The following is an 18,619-nucleotide window of genomic DNA, read 5'->3' as shown; positions in this document are numbered from 1 at the left end:
TTAAATTCAAAATTCTGTTTAACGAATTTTATTTTAGAATTTGCTTGTCATTATAAGACCGTTAATTGATTCATGCGCCATATGCTAATTCTATCCCCACTTGTAATAAACGTCAGTTGGCATGTTTGTATTGAGTTGAGTGCATCTACCACATTTTTAGTGAACTTTGTGAAATCGCGTTTTTGCAGTAATTTTTTTGTGAATAATTCGTTAAAATCGGAACGGGAAAAAATCTCAAAGTTTAAATAATAGTGTAAATAAGCTGAAATTATCGCAAAGACAAGCGATTTGCCTAGCACATCATCTTCGATCGGTAAATATATTGTCTAAAGATGTGAAGGTGTATGGATACCGCAAAAGACAGGAGGAGCTTTTAGATTTCTTTGAGGTTAATGGCGACAATACTTTTTCGTATTGTAAAAATATTCCTGGTCTTATGCAATACATGAACTGTGAGTACAAACCAGAGCAATGGCGCTTGTTTATTGACTCGTCGAAAAATAGTTTAAAAGCAGTATTGCTGTATGTGGATAACACAAAGAATCCGGTTCCAATCGCCATAAGCTCCAACATATAGGAAACATACTGTTACGGATTGCCAATGCATTGCCCACACTCTAGTCACACTATTATAAAATTGCCAATGCATTGCCGACACTCTGGTCACACTGTTATACAGTTACAACACTCTAGCCACGCTATAAATGGAAAATGTGGCTGGGTTCTTCCCTTCTTTTTTTTTCAATCATCAAGTGTATAAGTGCATTCATCGACATTTTTTTGGAATCAAATCAGAGACAATCGGGCACATCATTCCACGTTCATCAAAATTGTAAATCATCTCATCATCTATTTCGTAAGACAATTTTTATAAAAAACATATTTAATTGTAAACATGCAAAAGTTGTGTATAAAGTGAGGGCTGATTTGCTGTAAAGTGATCAGTCCTCATGTTAATAAACGTGGGGTGCAACACCCAATCCGGAACCCTCAATATTAAACACATACGAAGCAATGAAATTAATTTTGGACAGAGTTCAGTATCAGCAGCATCAATGGAAGATATGTGCGGATTTAAAAGTTATCGCCTTGCTTACTGGTTTGCAGACAGGATACACAAAAAATATGTGCTTCATTTGTCATTGGGACACAAGGTATCGCGGAAACCAATAAAGAATGCGTGATTGGAAGCTTCGCACAGAATTTCATTTAAATGTGGCAAATGTTATCCATATTCCGCTGATGCCAGCTAATAACATTTTGCTACCACCACTGCACATAAAATTGGGAATTGTCAAAAATTTCATAAAAGCAATAAATCGAGATGCCGAAGCTTTTAAATGTTTGACAGAAAAATTTCCAAGACTAAGTGTTGCGAAAATAAAAGAAGGTATTTTAAGTCTTTTAATAGAACAGATGTTATGTTGATACATTATTTTCAGGTGTTCTCAATGGCCCCGATATAAGAAAACTTATGAAGAACGCAAAATTCGGAGAACTTCTAAGGCCAAATGAAAAAATTGCCTGGAACTCCGTTATGACCGTTATAAACCATTGCTTAGGAGTACACCGGTCTGAAGATTGTAAAAAACACACTTATTTCCCTTCCGCACAAGATCAAAATCATGTGGATACCTGGACACTCCGGCATAAAGGGCAACACACTTGCAGATACCATCGCCAAAGATATTTCCATCACACCAACAATCACATCCGAAGTCATCCTACCTAGCGACATATACCGACTAATTCATAGTCAGAGGCCTGAATGGGCGGATTATAATCACCATTATTCGGAGATTAACCCCAACCGAACAAAATCTGTATACACAACATCGATACCTACCAACCACATCACCCCCTACACACGTCTCCGAATTGGGCACACCATAATTACCAACGCGCACTTATTACAGGGCATTAGATCCAACACCTGCTCCTTCTGTCAAGCAACAGTCAGCGCGCAACACCTACTGGTATCCTGCCCAGAACTTGCTTCTCAAAGACTTCATCATTTCGACAACAAGGACCCTCTCCTATTGTTAATGGACGCCACAGAAGAAAATATTAGCAAAATTTACAAATTTCTAAAGGACACAGACCTACTCCGTCGTATCTGACCCAACCAGCCAGCCGAAAGCCTCTGCTGCTAGCGCTGCGTCTGCTTTAGTTTATATAATAATTAATTATTATGTAAGCTTTGTATAAATAAATAAATAAATAAGTTAACACAATATAAATTCATATAAATTCGCTGACAACAATGTCTGCACAATTAGGAGTCAACTTACAGTTGAGACTCCTATTGCAATCTTAGCTCAATCGTTCTCCCAATTATTAGGTAGGTGAGCGAAACACGCGCAAACCTAATTTTGATGACTAGGCACTTATAGGGCTCGAGCTAAGCTTGATGGTGGCTTGCAATAGAATTAAGTTTTCAGTTTGAAATAAAAGCTCACAGTAAGCACATAGTGCTGCCAAGAAAACTCATCGTTTTATTTTATGTTATATAAACATATGCATGTATGTACAATTGTGCTTTCATTGATATTTATTTCAATTCGCAGTGCTGGGCAGACTGGAAGTCAGGCGTAAAGAAGCAGCAGGCCGCAATTATGCGTTTCCAGAACGCTACTGGAAATCGTCCTGCTTCTGAAGGGCCAGCGCCGCTAGATGGTATGGACCTGCAAGTGTTACGACTTTTTCCCCAACTGCACTTGTTGATGGCGATGACGTTACTAAGGAGTCGGGGTTTCAAGTGGTAATATCTTCGTATAACAAAAAAAAATTATTGAGTTTTAATCACAAAGTTTCATATTTAGATGAATGATAGTGCAGATGAAGAAGTGCAGAAATCACTTGATGACGTGTTGGATACACCTCAAAAAACCTCAAATGCTGCACTGCCATCAACCAAACCCAATACAGTGCCATCGCCCACACCAGACAGAATGCGACAGGCTGCCACTTTCTTCAGTGCATTTGAACAAGTGAAAACCACTCTTGCTGAGCAGGAAGGAATTTTTTATAATAAAAATAATTAGTTAGTTAAAATAATTTCGTACTATATTATCCCGACATCTTCTGCCTTGATTTAGCACACTATAATTTTCACGATTCTCTTCCAAATTGTCAACTTCCATATTGAAATTTGACGATACGTTTATGTCTGGAATTGGTAAATTTCTTTTTAATCTGATATTGTGCAAGGTTAAACACGCATTTATTACTGATCCAGCATATGCTGGTTTAAACAATACACCCCGTTCATGTGTATCATCCCGCTGTACTAAATAAAGTACACCTTCAAAAGTTAACTTTTCAACTTTTTTCGTTAATTTTAACTACTGAACTTGTTTAAAATGGTTGTTATGTTCACATTAATAAAAACGAATATAATACAATTGCAATGGTTTTGGTTTGGGCGTAAATGGGTTAATTTAGGAAGAAGCTGATTTTACACCTACACTGCACGCCATCATCGTCCCGTACCAAAAGAATGACGACGGACGAAATGTTCACGAATTATATGGATTTGATCAAAAGAAAAGCCGAGAAAGGGAGAGCTTAAGGGATTCAGACATTGGAATGTAATTAACAAACATACAGAATCCATAAATAATTTAGCAGCAGCTATGGTGTCGCTTGCACAAAACATTGTAAATACAAAAAAGTGAAAATTAAAAAAAAATACAGGAGGGTATACAGTACCGAAAAGATTAGCCATGTAGATAGCTGAATTTGGCAACACCGCCGTTACTGCAGAGCTTTAGGTTTCTGCAACCTGATCTAATGCCTGGTACGTTATAAATATATCGCAAACAGGGAGATACTCGTCTCAGGTTATTTCGGACCCATTCAAGTTTACGTAGGTCAGTACATGCGTTATCCATGCGTAGCAGTATATAGTATGTAGAAAATACTTCCAAGATCTAAACCGAGTGGACACCTCATAACCAGTCCATCGGGAAGTGAGAATTCGAATCACTCCTCCCCAAGGTTGTACGCTAGGTTTGGAACCCGCCACGTGAAAAAGGCCCCCCAATGAAAATGAAACAACAGCCTCGGAAGAGAAACCCCTCTTTTGATGACGACCATGGCAGACGCATTAATTATTACAAATTAACGGCATGCACCTGGAATGTCCGTTTGCATCACAAGTGCTGCCAGTTTGAAGAATTTTTTAAATTTGAGGAAGAAATAAAAAGCTAAAGTTTTTAGGTTAGATAAAATAAAGGAAAGATGTTATAAATGACACTGAAAAAATATGCAAAATAATTTTCAACTTGTGTGCGTAGAGGAATGCTCGAATTTTGGTATATTCTACATAACCGACGCAAATGATATACCACTTATTATCATATACTATATAACACTAACACATTAACAGTCTTGAATACACTTTGTTTTTCAAAGAAATACAGTTTGGGATTTAAACAAGAAGACGTTTCAAGGAATACACGAAAGTTTTGAGAAATATGCATTTTAAATGACACAATTGTCGCGTAATCAGAAATCAATTGATGTTTATCGAATATACTAAAAATTGCTTATATAGATAACTACTTATATATATGTATATAACTACGTATTTACACTACGCTACGCAACTTAACCAAAACTACTTAAATGTAAGGAAAAGAAAAGGTTTACTTGTTTTCGAAAACAGCTTCAATAGTTTACTGTCGTCGCAGCTGCTGCGGCATCCGATGAAGACGATACTACGAAGAGCAATGGCAATTGCAGCAGAAACATTTGTTCTTGATTGGCTGCCACCGCGGTGGCAAAGTCGCGATTGTTGTTGTACGAAACGCAGTGTTTATTGCTGCCACAATATATATTCTTATTAGCATACCAATGTCGATGTGGTGACATGGACAGCGGTAACGATTTGCCCATCGCCGCCGCCGCCGCTGCTGCTGCTGCGGCTGCTACTACTGCCGTTGTTGCAGTTGTCGTTGTTGTTGTTGACGTTGTTACTGCCGCTATTTGCGTTGGTGTCGTTGGCCACTGATTCACTGTACAAGTTTTATGATTGCAGTAACTGCCAAAGCCCATATGCAGCCCGCGTCATTCATCCCACAGACATTGTTGCTTCTGTCGCACGTAATAGGTAAATTGACTGCACTTGCGGCACGTCTTAATGCCGCAACGATAGTTGGATTGTGCAGCCGACGAGTCGCCGGCGCCATTCTTTGCTTTGCAATATTTCAAACCGCATGGATACCAGCCAATGCAGGTTTCGAGCGTGCAAAGACAGGGTGCCCACAGACCGCTAACCTCATTGCAGCGCGAGAAAAGTGTATCGGGAAATTTCTCAGTTGCCGCTTCGAGGCTGGATATGGAGGAGCCTGAAAGGAGAGCGTAAAATATGCAAAAAAGAAACAAATTAAACAATATATAATATATGTATGAAAATAAACATTGTATTTTAAGAGTTCTGCTATAAAAAGTCAACTCAAACTAAACCAAATTAAAGAAATATATATACATTTAGAGAACGACTTTAAAAATCTAACAATTGCATAAGATAAATTTACAGTTAGATAAAGCTTACACACCTGGCAATTCAGACCACGCCTTCAAATCGACACTACGCACATACGTCGCATCAGCCGCCTCCGCGCATAGCGTTTGCAGATGGCGTGTTATTGGCAACGAACGATTAAGATGCACCCACGATGTCATCGTAAATGTTTCTCGTCCCTTATCCTCTTCGGGTGTACGTATCGTACTGGGGTTTTTTTGACGCAATTTAGCCATAGCATCAGATGAAATAAAATCACCTTTATTAAATTTCGTGACAAAGCACATGACTTGATATTGACTTTGACCTCGTTCTTCTTCGCCCAGCACGAGCGCTTTCACGATTTTCACCTCCTTTTTTAAGAGAAAATGCCAACAAATAGTAATTTTTACGAAATATAATTTTCTTGTAATTTTTTTTACATAAATATACACTAAGGGTCTAAACCGTTCACAAATACTCAAAAAATTCGTTCCCATGAGAGTCGGGTCAACGTAACCGAAATGGACCAAGATTTTTAATTCCGGCCAAGGACTTTAAATTTTAAGATTTTGTATGCCCTCCGTACGGCTTTTTACTGTTTTAATCCCCTTTGGTATTTTTTAAGAAGAAAAATATTAATACATAAGGGCAATACTTTGTATGTCAGGGTTTAATTCAAATATGTAGCTACAATACCCAGAGCGAAGGTGGGCTAGAGTCACTCTTGTTTTTCGCGGATTTTCGAATCTTCTAGTAAGACATCAACTGTATGGAACTTCTTAAAAACTGTATTGGTCTCCAGGGAGATGCCTGTAGCACCTGAAACGATTTTGTTCCTATTGTCGAAGATGGCTTATTGAGACGACCGCTAGTCTGGGCTACTAAACAATGTTTTGATTTAATGATGTAATGATTCCGACAGATATTTTGTATTTTCCCGCAAAATACGTAGATTTGAAATCACCGAAATTTAAGTAAAAAAAGTTTGTAGCGCCCAAGACTGTTCACACACATTTTATAAGTTTCGCTTTTAATAAATTTTGTAATTATCCCGTGCAATTTGTAAAATCCCGTTACTTAAAGAAAAGGCGTTACCAGAAGAATTTTAATTGATGGTTTTTAGTTGTCACAATACACAAAAATTACTAGTTTGAAGACTTAGCCATAAATACACTTTTATTACATTTTTCATATATTCGTGAACAGATTAGTACCTTACTGTACATTTAGATACCGTTCATATTATACGAGTACTCACATTTCGAAAATCAATGACTTGTGTGATGAGCGTGCCGTCTGTTTTTTGAAACTCTAAAGTAATTATGTCTTCGCTGACATTGGAAGTGATGCTCTCTTGTATGACCTCACCACCCTTTTCAAGAAAAGAAAACAGAAAAAAAAAATAAATAATAAAAATAATTCTAAGATTGATTAAAAAATTATTTATATAAAATATAAATTTAATATTTTTATTAATTTTCGGTTTAGTAGAATATAAATGGTTTCATATAAATGGAACAAAGCCCAATTAATTTTGCAATAGTTAAGCAATAAAAAAAATATTTTATTTATAAATCATTATAATGTAAAAAATAAATTGGAATATTAATGAATACACAAATATTGCGACACAAAAACTGCACAAAAAAATTCAAAATATCTAAATAAATCACTTCTGTCGAACGAATTCATATTTATTATAGAAAATAGACTTGTAATACTTGTGTATAACCAAAAAAGGAAAAAATCGATTTTAGGCTCTAACGAGTAGACCGCAGATTATATTTAATTTCTCACACAAAAGTAAAACTTTGCCACGGGAAACAAATTAAAGCTGCACTACGTATTTTTCCTAAATACAAACTTACATAAACACATACATACAAATATACATACATATTTTGAGCAAACTCGCAGCTAAAGGTCAAACATAAGTACACACAATTTTATATATGCACAAAATCTGCGAGAAGAGTAGTTAAATACAATATCAACATAGTGGTAACAAAAGGTAAACAAAACAAACCACTTGTCCATGAACTAAATCTTAGGAAAAAATGCATAAAAAGAAAGCTAAACAAAAGAGGGTTTTAAAGTACCTTAATTCATGGCGATAAAAATGAAAGACTGAAGATGAAAATGTGTAAGTAAGAAAAATTAAAAGACGCTGGAAAAAAGGGAAGGTGACATTTAAAATGAATTGTATTATACCAAACTTTTTCAAAACATTTATACATCTGTGAATCTTCCTCCTGTCGGACAATTGGTTTATGAAAACTGCATTTTGAATGTCGGAAAATTTTTGGAATGATAAAAAATTGATAATAGGCTTGGACCCTTACTTAAAATTACTAATTTCTACAAAAAATATCTACAAAAAATTAATTAACACACTTTCATGTAGAAACCAAAATGAACTTATTTATTTCACTATATTCACATACCGACATTATTTTAAACATGATAGCTTAATTTAAGTTGACCTTAGTGTAAACAGCTAGTAGTAACAAAACAACTAAACAAAAGACACAACAAGGAGCTGAAGGAAAAACTTTTTGTGTGTGTTTAAGAGGCTCATTAGAAGCCGCGAGCACTTGGCTTGGTCCAAACTAATGGCTTTTGGCAGCAGGCGTTGTATACTAGGCGTTACCAGATAAGCAAATGCAATAAATGAACTGCTGAAAAGCGAAAAAGCGCAAAGTTCATGGCTGCTTGTTTCCTTATGTACTTGCCCTTTGTAAGACTTATAAAACTCAAATGTTTGTAAACGTGCCGGAGGCAAGCAAATCAGGTAAATCTTTAGCTTAAAAAGTGTCGGAAGGCATTGCATATAGAAAAGCTAACCTTGAATGCAGTTTTTACATGCGATAAGCGAAAGTTATATGTATAATGCTTTAAGTCAGAAGAGTGCATAAATGTTTCTTTAAATGGGGATTCGATTTATTTGTATTTGTTGCTGCACTGCATAATATCGGGTGATTTTTTAAGAGCTTGATAACTTTTTTTAAAAAAAAAACGCATAAAATTTGCAAAATCTCATCGGTTCTTTATTTGAAACGTTAGATTGGTTCATGACATTTACTTTTTGAAGATAATTTCATTTAAATGTTGACCGCGGCTGCGTCTTAGGTGGTCCATTCGGAAAGTCCAATTTTGGGCAACTTTTTCGAGCATTTCGGCCGGAATAGCCCGAATTTCTTCGGAAATGTTGTCTTCCAAAGCTGGAATAGTTGCTGGCTTATTTCTGTAGACTTTAGACTTGACGTAGCCCCACAAAAAATAGTCTAAAGGCGTTAAATCGCATGATCTTGGTGGCCAACTTACGGGTCCATTTCTTGAGATGAATTGTTCTCCGAAGTTTTCCCTCAAAATGGCCATAGAATCGCGAGCTGTGTGGCATGTAGCGCCATCTTGTTGAAACCACATGAGTCAACATTTAAATGAAATTATCTTCAAAAAGTAAATGTCATGAACCAATCTAACGTTTCAAATAAAGAACCGATGAGATTTTGCAAATTTTATGCGTTTTTTTTTTTTAAAAAGTTATCAAGCTCTTAAAAAATCACCCGATATAATCTATGGTATCAAACGAACTCGTATTTAAAATTAGCTTGTTCTTTTATCTAAAACAGAGGAACACGCTACAGTTCAAGTTAAGCCGCTAAATTTCGTGCTATATCACTGAATTAAAACCTCACATTTCGAACGTAAACATTCACCAGTTTTTAATTTAAGACGAGAAAAAATGGTAAAACTGTTGTAAATGCTCAACATGCTCAATGCTCTTATATTCCTCAGCTAGCTAGAAATTACTTGAAAACGGGGATATAAAACCTTTTAAAAATCTCACAAGTTCAAGGACAACATGCATATGCATTCATTTGTACTTTACCCTTGTTCTGCTATAAGAAGCACAAACCTGAATGGACAATAGGTAAGTAGGTAGGTAGGTATTAAAAGGAATCAAATTGGCAGCTGGCGTCAAGCATTTATTATAGACAGATTGTATTAGTAAATGTAAAAGTGGATGAAACGAAAACATCTTTAAATACTTGTATGTATATAAATTTATTTTATATTATTATTAAAAAAAAAATGGTCTAAATTCCTTTGTCCAATTTGCTTTATGCCTCTCTTTCGTCAATATAGACAGTTCGGCAAATTTATGGAGACTTTTACATGCATTGGAGAGCTGGAAATTTTGCGCTATTGTCGCAGTCAGCTGAGAGATACTCGTCTCTTTTTTTTTTATTATTCCACTATTATTACCGCTACAGAAACTAGTTCCCCCCCCTTAAGTTCACATATATAGCTTTCGAGAAATATATTGGAACATGTATAGAACATTCAGTTGATTATTTTGAAGCAAATATAAATACAGCCGAACTATGAACTAACATACATGGTTATCGCGAAATTATTAAAATAAAAATTTCAAACTTATCACTTATGTACGTACATAAATTAATATTACAAAAAAATATGTTAGGAAATAAATAAATTGACAATATTTTACACAACCCACTTGATTTTGTACATTGATGAGCAATTGACTCCGTGAATTCAGCAAAAGATTCAAAAATATTATCAACATAAAGTTGAGTTGGACTCCATTCCGCAGACATAGCACGCTGGTTAGTGGGGTGATGCTGTATATACCGCTTATACACAAACACATGTTTATACACAGCTATATAGTTACTATATACGTATGCATATAATAGCCTCAACACAAATTTTTTGTACTATTTCTTCTATCGAAAATGCATTTAGTTATGCACTGCCTTATGAATATTTTTTATTGGTAATTTACATTTGTATTATTATAGAAAGCGCACTTGGGATTCAGCAAAGTAATAAACACACACATTTTCCCCGAACTAACGGCGTTTAATTCTACACAGTACAATGAAGCATTGCTTTCGTGCACGAGCGTCACTTAACACGAGACAACCATAATTGGCATTTCACGACAATTTCGATATTTAAAATTATCACGGCAACTTCTTTATTTAACTTTTTATATTAAGCGTATGTTAAAATTAACTAGGTGCACATGTTCAGGAAATTCGCGTATCGGCTATTCCATATTTATTTCTTCATCTTAAATAAATATCGCAACGCTCACTACACAAATTTTACGTCTTATTAATCCGCCATATTCCAAAAGACTGGCAGGAAATTGCAATGCACGCGAAGTAGCCTTTAAAAAGTCTCCAAAATTGCATGTTTCAAAGTTTGAGAGCCACTAGCGTAGAAGACAGCTGCCAATTGGCTATGATTTGTAACTATTAGGAAGTGTTCCGAAGGCGATAAGTTTTTGACATATTTGTCCTCTTAATACTGCAATATATTCGATTTAATTGAAAATATTTTGGAAAAGGAAAAACTTTGAACAAGCTTGCAAATCATATAACCTATTGAGGGCAAACCAGGATTAATTCGCATAATTTTTACAATGTTTGTTTTGATAAAACAATCAAACTCCATCAGAATAGTAATGGTACATTGCAGTATATGTTTGAAAGATATTCTGTTAAATTTTCAATTAATAAATAATAAAAAAAAATCAACAATTCCACCAATAAATCGGGAGCCTCTAGGAAAATATTTGGTTTGCGGTGTCTCCTAAATTGAAGCTGAATCATTCCAAATCAAAAAAAAATGTTCATTCGTTAAATAATTGGTGGCAAATCTTTAAAAATAATTTTTCAAAATTAATTTATTATATTTTATTTAAAAAAGTGCCTTATTGTTTATTTTTAACAAATTTGAAATTTTTCAAAAACTTTTGAACGGGACATAATGCAACCATGCGTTTTGTTAGAATGAATACGTGGTATAGTCGTTTTGACAGCTCACAGCTGTATCAAATATGTGAAAAGTTGCTTAAAAGTAAAAAACTTATTGGTTGATGATTAGTAATTGTTTTTGATAAAAGTGTATATAATTTATTTTTTAAAAGCTGCGTAATAATCCGTAAAATATGTTAACTTTACGTGACAGACAAATAAGTAAGTGGCTGGTTACATTGACAAAGTTTATAATACAAAACCCATCGGAGAAAAGAAGAATGAACTAGCAAAATAGAGTCTCTATTCACTATTATATATTTTGCACATATATAATACAAGTTTATAATTAACATTTCAGATGCTATAAAGCAGATGCTCAATCTGAATACGCAACAGCCGAAAATGTTAGCTGCAGAGCCGGTATGGAAAATATTAATCTTTGATCGGGTTGGACAGGACATCATTTCGCCTATAATTTCCATTAAAGAGTTACGCGAACTAGGCGTGACTTTACATGTGTGAGTTCAATAAACATTATTTTATGAGACGCCACAACAAAAATGCACATTATACAAATTCCATTTTAGACAACTACATTCCGACCGTGACTCTATACCAGATGTGCCTGCCGTTTACTTTTGCTTGCCAACCGATGAAAATTTAGATCGTATTCAGCAGGATTTTGGTAACGGGTTGTACGATGTTTACCATTTGAATTTTTTGGCGCCCATAACGCGACAAAAAATTGAAGATTTGGCTGCAGCCGCACTGCAAGCCGGTTGTGTGGCTAACATACATCGTGTATACGATCAATATGTGAACTTTATCAGTTTAGAAGATGACTTTTTCATATTGAAACACCAGAAGAGTGAGCAATTGTCCTATTATTCCATAAATCGTGCAAATACGCGCGATGAGGAAATGGAGGCATTAATGGACTCTATAGTAGATTCACTATTTGCCGTATTTGTCACATTAGGCAACGTGCCAATTATACGTTGTCCGCGTAATAGCGCAGCAGAGATGGTGGCACGTAAATTGGAGAAGAAATTGCGTGAGAACCTATGGGATTCGCGCTCCAATCTTTTTCACATGGATGCCACGCAAGCCGGTGGTGGTGTATTTAGTTTCCAACGTCCCGTGCTGCTATTGTTGGATAGAAATTTAGATTTAGCCACACCATTACATCACACATGGTCTTATCAAGCGTTGGTGCACGATGTACTAGAATTGGGACTAAATTTAGTATACGTCGAGGATGAGAGTGCAACAAACACGGGTATTTGTTTATAATTTTGTTACCTTAAGTTTATTTTATTAATAAACATTATTGTTTCTTTTAGGTACACGTAAGAAACCAAAAGCTTGCGATCTTGATCGCAATGATCGATTTTGGGTGACGCACAAAGGTAGTCCATTCCCTACAGTGGCCGAAGCCATACAAGAAGAATTAGAGTCCTATCGCAATTCAGAGGACGAAATCAAGCGCCTGAAAACATCTATGGGCATTGATGGTGAAACTGAAGTGGCATTTTCCATGGTTAACGATACCACGGCACGTCTCACCAACGCTGTCAATTCATTGCCACAATTGATGGAAAAGAAGCGTCTAATAGATATGCACACAAAAATCGCCACGGCAATCTTAAACTATATAAAAGCGCGTCGTTTGGATTCTTTCTTTGAGTTAGAGGAGAAAATCATGTCGAAACAAACGCTTGATCGACCGTTACTGGAATTGCTGAAAGATCCTGAATTCGGCTTACCCGAAGATAAGTTGCGACTGTTCATCATCTATTATATATGTGCGCAAAATGTACCCGAATTTGAAATTGAACGCATGAAGGAAGCGCTACAAGAGGCCGGCTGTGATCTTTCGCCACTTGCATATGTACAGCGTTGGAAGGGTATTATGAATCGCTCACCGGCACTCAGTCAAGCTGCGCAATACGAGGGCGGTGGTACACGTACCGTTTCTATGTTCTCGAAATTGGTATCGCAAGGCTCATCATTTGTGATGGAGGGTGTCAAGAATTTGGTCGTCAAAAGACATGTATGTACAGAAAATATATGTAATGAGCGCTATAAATTGAATACGCTTTCCCTTATTCCACGTTTTAGAGTCTGCCGGTAACGAAAATCACCGAACAGGTGATGGAATGTCGCAGCAATTCGGAAACCGATGATTATCTTTATTTGGATCCCAAACTCTTAAAAGGCGGCGATGTCTTACCAAAGAATCGTGCACCATTCCAAGATGCGGTCGTCTTCATCGTAGGCGGTGGCAATTATATTGAATACCAAAATTTGGTGGACTACATCAAACAAAAGCAAACGGCGAATGTCAATAAGCGCATCATCTATGGTGCATCGACGTTGAGCAATGCGAAACTTTTCCTCAAAGAGCTATCGGCATTGGGGAGAGAAATACAGGCGCCAGTCTTGAGTTAGGAACGGCAAAGCAGATACAGGGTACACGTCAAATTGAAATGCTGTTGAACGGTAAAAAACGGAAAAAGGAGTGTAGTGTTGGTCATTTTTCTAATTTCTCACTTTGTTTTTGTTTTTGTATCAACGAATAAATTGCACATATTGTAGTGCTGGCAGCGTCTTCTGACCATCATCATTTCAGTGCTGTAGCACCTTTTTGTTAGTAGGCATTGGTTTCTTGTTTTCGACAATTTATGATATACTTATATACAAACATAAATGAAAGCCCAGATGTAACTGAGTTGCATGGGGATACATAAAAATATTGATACATTACATTTAAAATTTATTATTTTATAAATCACGCCTTATTATATGAGTATGTATGTAGCTCGATTACATTTATTTTATGCAATAATTGAAAGGAAGTAATAAATATTTATAGCAAAAGAAATATAAAGTACGTGTGTTTTATATTTATATTAGTTATTGTTGTTGTTGCAAGGGAAGGGTAAGAAAGAATACACGCATGTATACAAGGTACATATGTATATATGAATACATGCGTGCCTACATACATATATACAAATATATTTGTAATATAGCAAAAAATTCTCCGCTACAATTTTTATAATCAAAAATATTAATTTATATATTAAAGTATTGCATAGATATGAAACACATATAATATTTTTTTTTTTCCTTTTTTTAATTATTTTTAAAGTTTCAATATTTTCCTTCATAAATCATCCCTACAAATACATACAACAACGGCAACCCAGCCGCTGTCAAGTTGGTGCCGACAAAAATGCCGTTATTTTTCAGTTTCCTTGTCGCGAGCGAAAAATTCGGTTAGTGGTTAATAAAAAGTGTATGAAAGTGTAAAAATATCTATAAATATCATATTAAGTGAAATATTTGCATGGTTATAATGTTATTAAATGCATTTATTGTAAGAAAAGCATGAAATGGTGTGTGCGCGTGTGTTTTATTAAGTAATGTGTTCGGTTAATGTGCTCGGGTCGGTTGAGCGTTAGTGAAAAGTGCTGCATCTTTGTTAAATAAGCTGCAAGGTGTTCGTTTTTATGTAAAAGTGCTTACATAGATAAGCAAGTGCCTAATTTTTCGGTGATTTGCAATAATAACGATTTTAAATACGTATTATCAAAGAAGGAATGCGTGTGCAAGCAGTAGCAAGAAAATGCCGTGCTCGTAAATGCATGTGCAAGTATGTGCATGGGCGCACGAACCAGGTGAGCTGTTACATTTTCAAGTAACATATGGAGAGTTGATGTTAAATTGGCTGTAAAGCCTGTAAAGCCTGTCAAACTGTTAAAATGCCAGCAATTTACATTTTTTTGCAAATAATCAACATCATGCTCTGTTGTATTAAATTTTTGTTTAAAAAAATTAATTAATATGAATAAATGTGTAATTTTGTTTAAGAATTACTGCAAATAATTGAAAGTTATAAATATTTAACCAAGACATATGATTTTTCCTAATAAATTGTATGCTAAAGTATTTTATTGAAACACGAACTTTTGTTTTTAATATTCTTTCTCTATCAAGGGACTGAACAGAAATGATTACTAAACAGTAACATTTTTAAAAATTTCAATAAAGTTAGAAATTCGTAAAAAAATCGACTTTTCATTTTGGAGTAGCCTCCACTTATTATTTTTGTGGGCTCTTGAAATATAAATAAAAATGATATTAAACAAATCATTTAACTTTGCATCAATTTTCAAAAAACCGCTTAAAATTCCGGCTTCTAGCCTATAATGCAAACTTGAAAAACATTTGCATTCATATTTTTTTTGGATACTAAGGAATAATAGCACTAATAAACACAATTCACTATAATGGATCCCAAAATGTCAAAATAAATCATTCTCAATTCACATTTGATCCTTTTCAATTTCAATTGAACAATTTTGAAGCATAAGTACTTGCAAGCGCACAGTTTGTGAAGCATAAGTACATACATTAACTGCAAGAATGATGTGGATTATAAAGTATGGAAAGTATCAAAAAAATCTACAAACAGGATACTTTCTACAAAAGCTCCTTTCAACTTGCTACCAACGAAAAAAGCTCATCAAAGCAAATCAAGAATGAACAGCAGCGAAGCGTGCGCAGCTTACAAATTTATGGCTACACACCTGAAAGGAGTCTCATATCAAAATTGATGAGGAAGCACTTACCGTGTATTAGAAATCACTGCACATCCAATGCTGCCGTTTGCCTTTTCCTTAGTTTTCAATAACACTAATAACTTTCAAACCTTTTCTTTTTGCAAACACACTGCGACCTCCACTACACTTACACACTTTCCTAACCTAAATCTTCTAAAAATCTATAATCGCACACTTTTCTAACAAACCTATAAGAAAACACTGCACTCACATTTATTTCATTTAATTGCACACTCCCGATCACTTCACGTTCGATTTTCAAACAAAAACTTTTATATTTTTCACTATTTACGATTTTAACCAAAATACATCCGACGCGCACGGAATTTTTCACGGAACTGACTTAATGGCGGCGGATCATTGTGAAGCCCAGTGTTGCATTGCCCATGGGAAACTGGAAATTTTGCCATTCACTATGAGGAGTGAGTTATTTGCAGCCTTCACTGAGAGCTTAAATATGTATAGAAAATAGGTGGCGCTAGAGTTTAATTATTATCAAAATATAATAAACGATAGTTTCGATTATATATTTATATATATTTCGAAATAAAATGGTCTTATGATTATTAAAATTTACCTCACCAAGTGACACCAGGATCATATGAACACTTTTCGTAAAATGTGTATGCCCATGCAGTGTAAGCGAGCCAAAAGAGAAAAAAGTCGCCGCTAGGTGGCACCATAACAATTATCATTAGTAGTCGTCATATATGGAATAATCAATTAGGTTTTTACGGATCTAAGACATGCAGGAAGAAATGAACAATCACAATAACATCACATATGTAAATTTAAAATTTTCATCAATTCAGATTTGTAAAAATAATTAGTTTCGCACTTCACTGTGAATAGAATACTTCTAAGAATTTGACAATAAATACAACTCTGCGCATTGGAAACTTTCCGGCGTCTCTTTTCAGCTGTAAGCAGTTCCGAAACTATTTCCCCGCCGCTTGTGTTGAAATCCGTAAAAATTGTGAAAATCCTAAAGTATATTAGTAAAAATCTTAGTTTTAGTGTTAGTGCTAGTGTTAATTTGTAAATAAAGTAGTTGTGGCATTTTTCACTCGGCTTTTCGGGTATCTAATAAAGTGCGTTCGTATCATTGCGGTAAAAAGGATGCGCGAGCGGTTAATTCGCGAAAATTTCTTAAATACATGTGTAAGTGGCTTGAGGCGTAACCTTTGCATTGAGCAGTTTATTCATAACTCACAGTAAGGTAAGTTCTTTTGAGATAATTATTATATTACATTTTCTTACAAGTGACAGCAATAGAATGTATGCATGTATAAGGAGCGCTAGTTGGAATCTATTGCGACAGGTTGCAGTGCCTTATTGTTGCCGATTTTTTGTTGTAGTTGCCAGTGTTACCAGCAATTTTATTTTATTGTTACTTAATAACAGGTCTTGAGACTTATCTCTACAAACAATTTTGTAATTGTGTGGGAAGTGCAACACCGTGCCTTGCCATGATCCGCCGCCATTAAGTCAGTTCCGTAAAAAATTCCGTGCGCGTCTGATGAAATTTGGTTATTGTCGTAAATAGTGAAAAATATAAAAGTTTTTGTTTCAAAGTCGAAAGTGTAGTGATCGGGAGTGTGCAATTAAATGATATAAATGTGAGTGCAGTGTTTTCTTTTAGGTTTGTTAGATTTAGGATTTAGAAGATTTAGGTTAGGAAAATGTGTAAGTGTAGTGGAGGTCGCAGTGTGTTTGCAAAAGGAAAGGTTTGAAAGTGATTAGTGTTATTGAAAAATAAATAAAAAGCAAACGTCAGCATTGGATGTGCAGTGATAGCTAATATACGGTAAGTGCTTCCTCCTCAGTTTTGATAGGAGACTCATTTGAAGTGCGTACCCATAAAATTGTAAGCTAAGCACGCAACTTTGCTGTTCCTTCTTGATTTGCTTTGATGAGCTTTTTTCGTTGTTTGCAAGTTGAAAGAAGCTTTTGTAGAAAGTATCCTGTTTGTAGATATTTTAATACTTTCCATATTTTATAATCCACATCATTCTTGCAGTTAAGGTCAATTTGCGGTGGTATACAAACTGTGCGCTTGCAAGTACTTATGCTTCAAAATTGTTCAATAATCCTTTTCAAATGTGAGTTGAGAATGATTTATTTTGACAGTTTGGGAGCCATTATAGAGTATTGTGTTTATTAGTAATTAGTATCCAAATAAATATGATAGCAAATGTTTTTGAAGTGTGCATTATAGGCCAGAAGCCGGAATTTAGAGCGGTTTTTGATAACTGATGCAAAGTTAAATGATTTGTTTAATATCATTTTTATTTATATATCAAGAGCACAAAAAAAATTCATAAAGTGGAGGCTGCTCAAAAATTAATGGTCGTTTTTTACGAATTTTTAACTTTCTTGAAATTTTTAAAAATATTACTAATTAGTAATCACTTTTTGTTCATTCACACGATAGAGAAAGAATATTAATTTCAATGTTCGTCGGCAGATTAGAATTGGAGATAACTTTAGAAAAACACCTTTAAGAGTTTAGGGGTTTTTAGGGTTTCAGAGGTGCCAAAAGGCTTTTTTTCACTATTTTTCAATATTTTATATACAAATCATATATTTTATTTCAACAATTCATATATTTTAATTCAACAATTCAGCATACAAAGTTACATATTAACACAATATTTTGTGAAATTGTATTTGAAATTTGCAAAAAC

The 18,619-nt window shown here is 34.9% G+C and overlaps 2 protein-coding genes and 1 pseudogene across 3 annotated transcripts; 2 read left to right on the top strand and 1 right to left on the bottom strand.

Annotated features, from left to right (window-relative positions):
• Nucleotides 1–2,459: 2,459 nt before the first annotated feature.
• Nucleotides 2,460–3,404, top strand: LOC126753544 (uncharacterized; annotated as a pseudogene).
• A 665-nt stretch (nucleotides 3,405–4,069) lies between these two features.
• Nucleotides 4,070–10,661, bottom strand: LOC126753540 (out at first protein). The gene is made up of 4 exons (XM_050465060.1): nucleotides 10,035–10,661; nucleotides 6,768–6,881; nucleotides 5,562–5,880; nucleotides 4,070–5,351 (listed from the first exon to the last, which is right to left on the bottom strand). Exons 1-4 carry the CDS (start codon nucleotides 10,185–10,187, stop codon nucleotides 5,071–5,073), a joined length of 867 nt encoding a protein of 288 aa, XP_050321017.1. The 5' UTR covers nucleotides 10,188–10,661; the 3' UTR covers nucleotides 4,070–5,070.
• A 711-nt stretch (nucleotides 10,662–11,372) lies between these two features.
• Nucleotides 11,373–14,194, top strand: LOC126752741 (protein sly1 homolog). Of its 2 annotated transcripts, XR_007666036.1 has the most exons (6): nucleotides 11,373–11,523; nucleotides 11,663–11,822; nucleotides 11,892–12,583; nucleotides 12,648–13,357; nucleotides 13,426–13,806; nucleotides 13,903–14,194. XR_007666036.1 is itself a non-coding variant. In XM_050463702.1 (5 exons), the coding sequence occupies exons 1-5, from the start codon at nucleotides 11,496–11,498 to the stop codon at nucleotides 13,753–13,755; spliced, it is 1,920 nt and encodes a 639-aa protein (XP_050319659.1). In that variant the 5' UTR covers nucleotides 11,373–11,495; the 3' UTR covers nucleotides 13,756–13,935. The 2 variants fall into 2 exon arrangements, 1 of the variants encoding a protein (XP_050319659.1); XM_050463702.1 differs by having other exon boundaries at nucleotides 13,426–13,935.
• Nucleotides 14,195–18,619: the final 4,425 nt, after the last annotated feature.

The sequence above is a fragment of the Bactrocera neohumeralis genome, chromosome 3 (genome assembly GCF_024586455.1).
Source record: "Bactrocera neohumeralis isolate Rockhampton chromosome 3, APGP_CSIRO_Bneo_wtdbg2-racon-allhic-juicebox.fasta_v2, whole genome shotgun sequence".
NCBI classification, from domain to species: domain Eukaryota; kingdom Metazoa; phylum Arthropoda; class Insecta; order Diptera; family Tephritidae; genus Bactrocera; species Bactrocera neohumeralis.
This window is presented reverse-complemented; position numbering and strand designations above follow the sequence as displayed.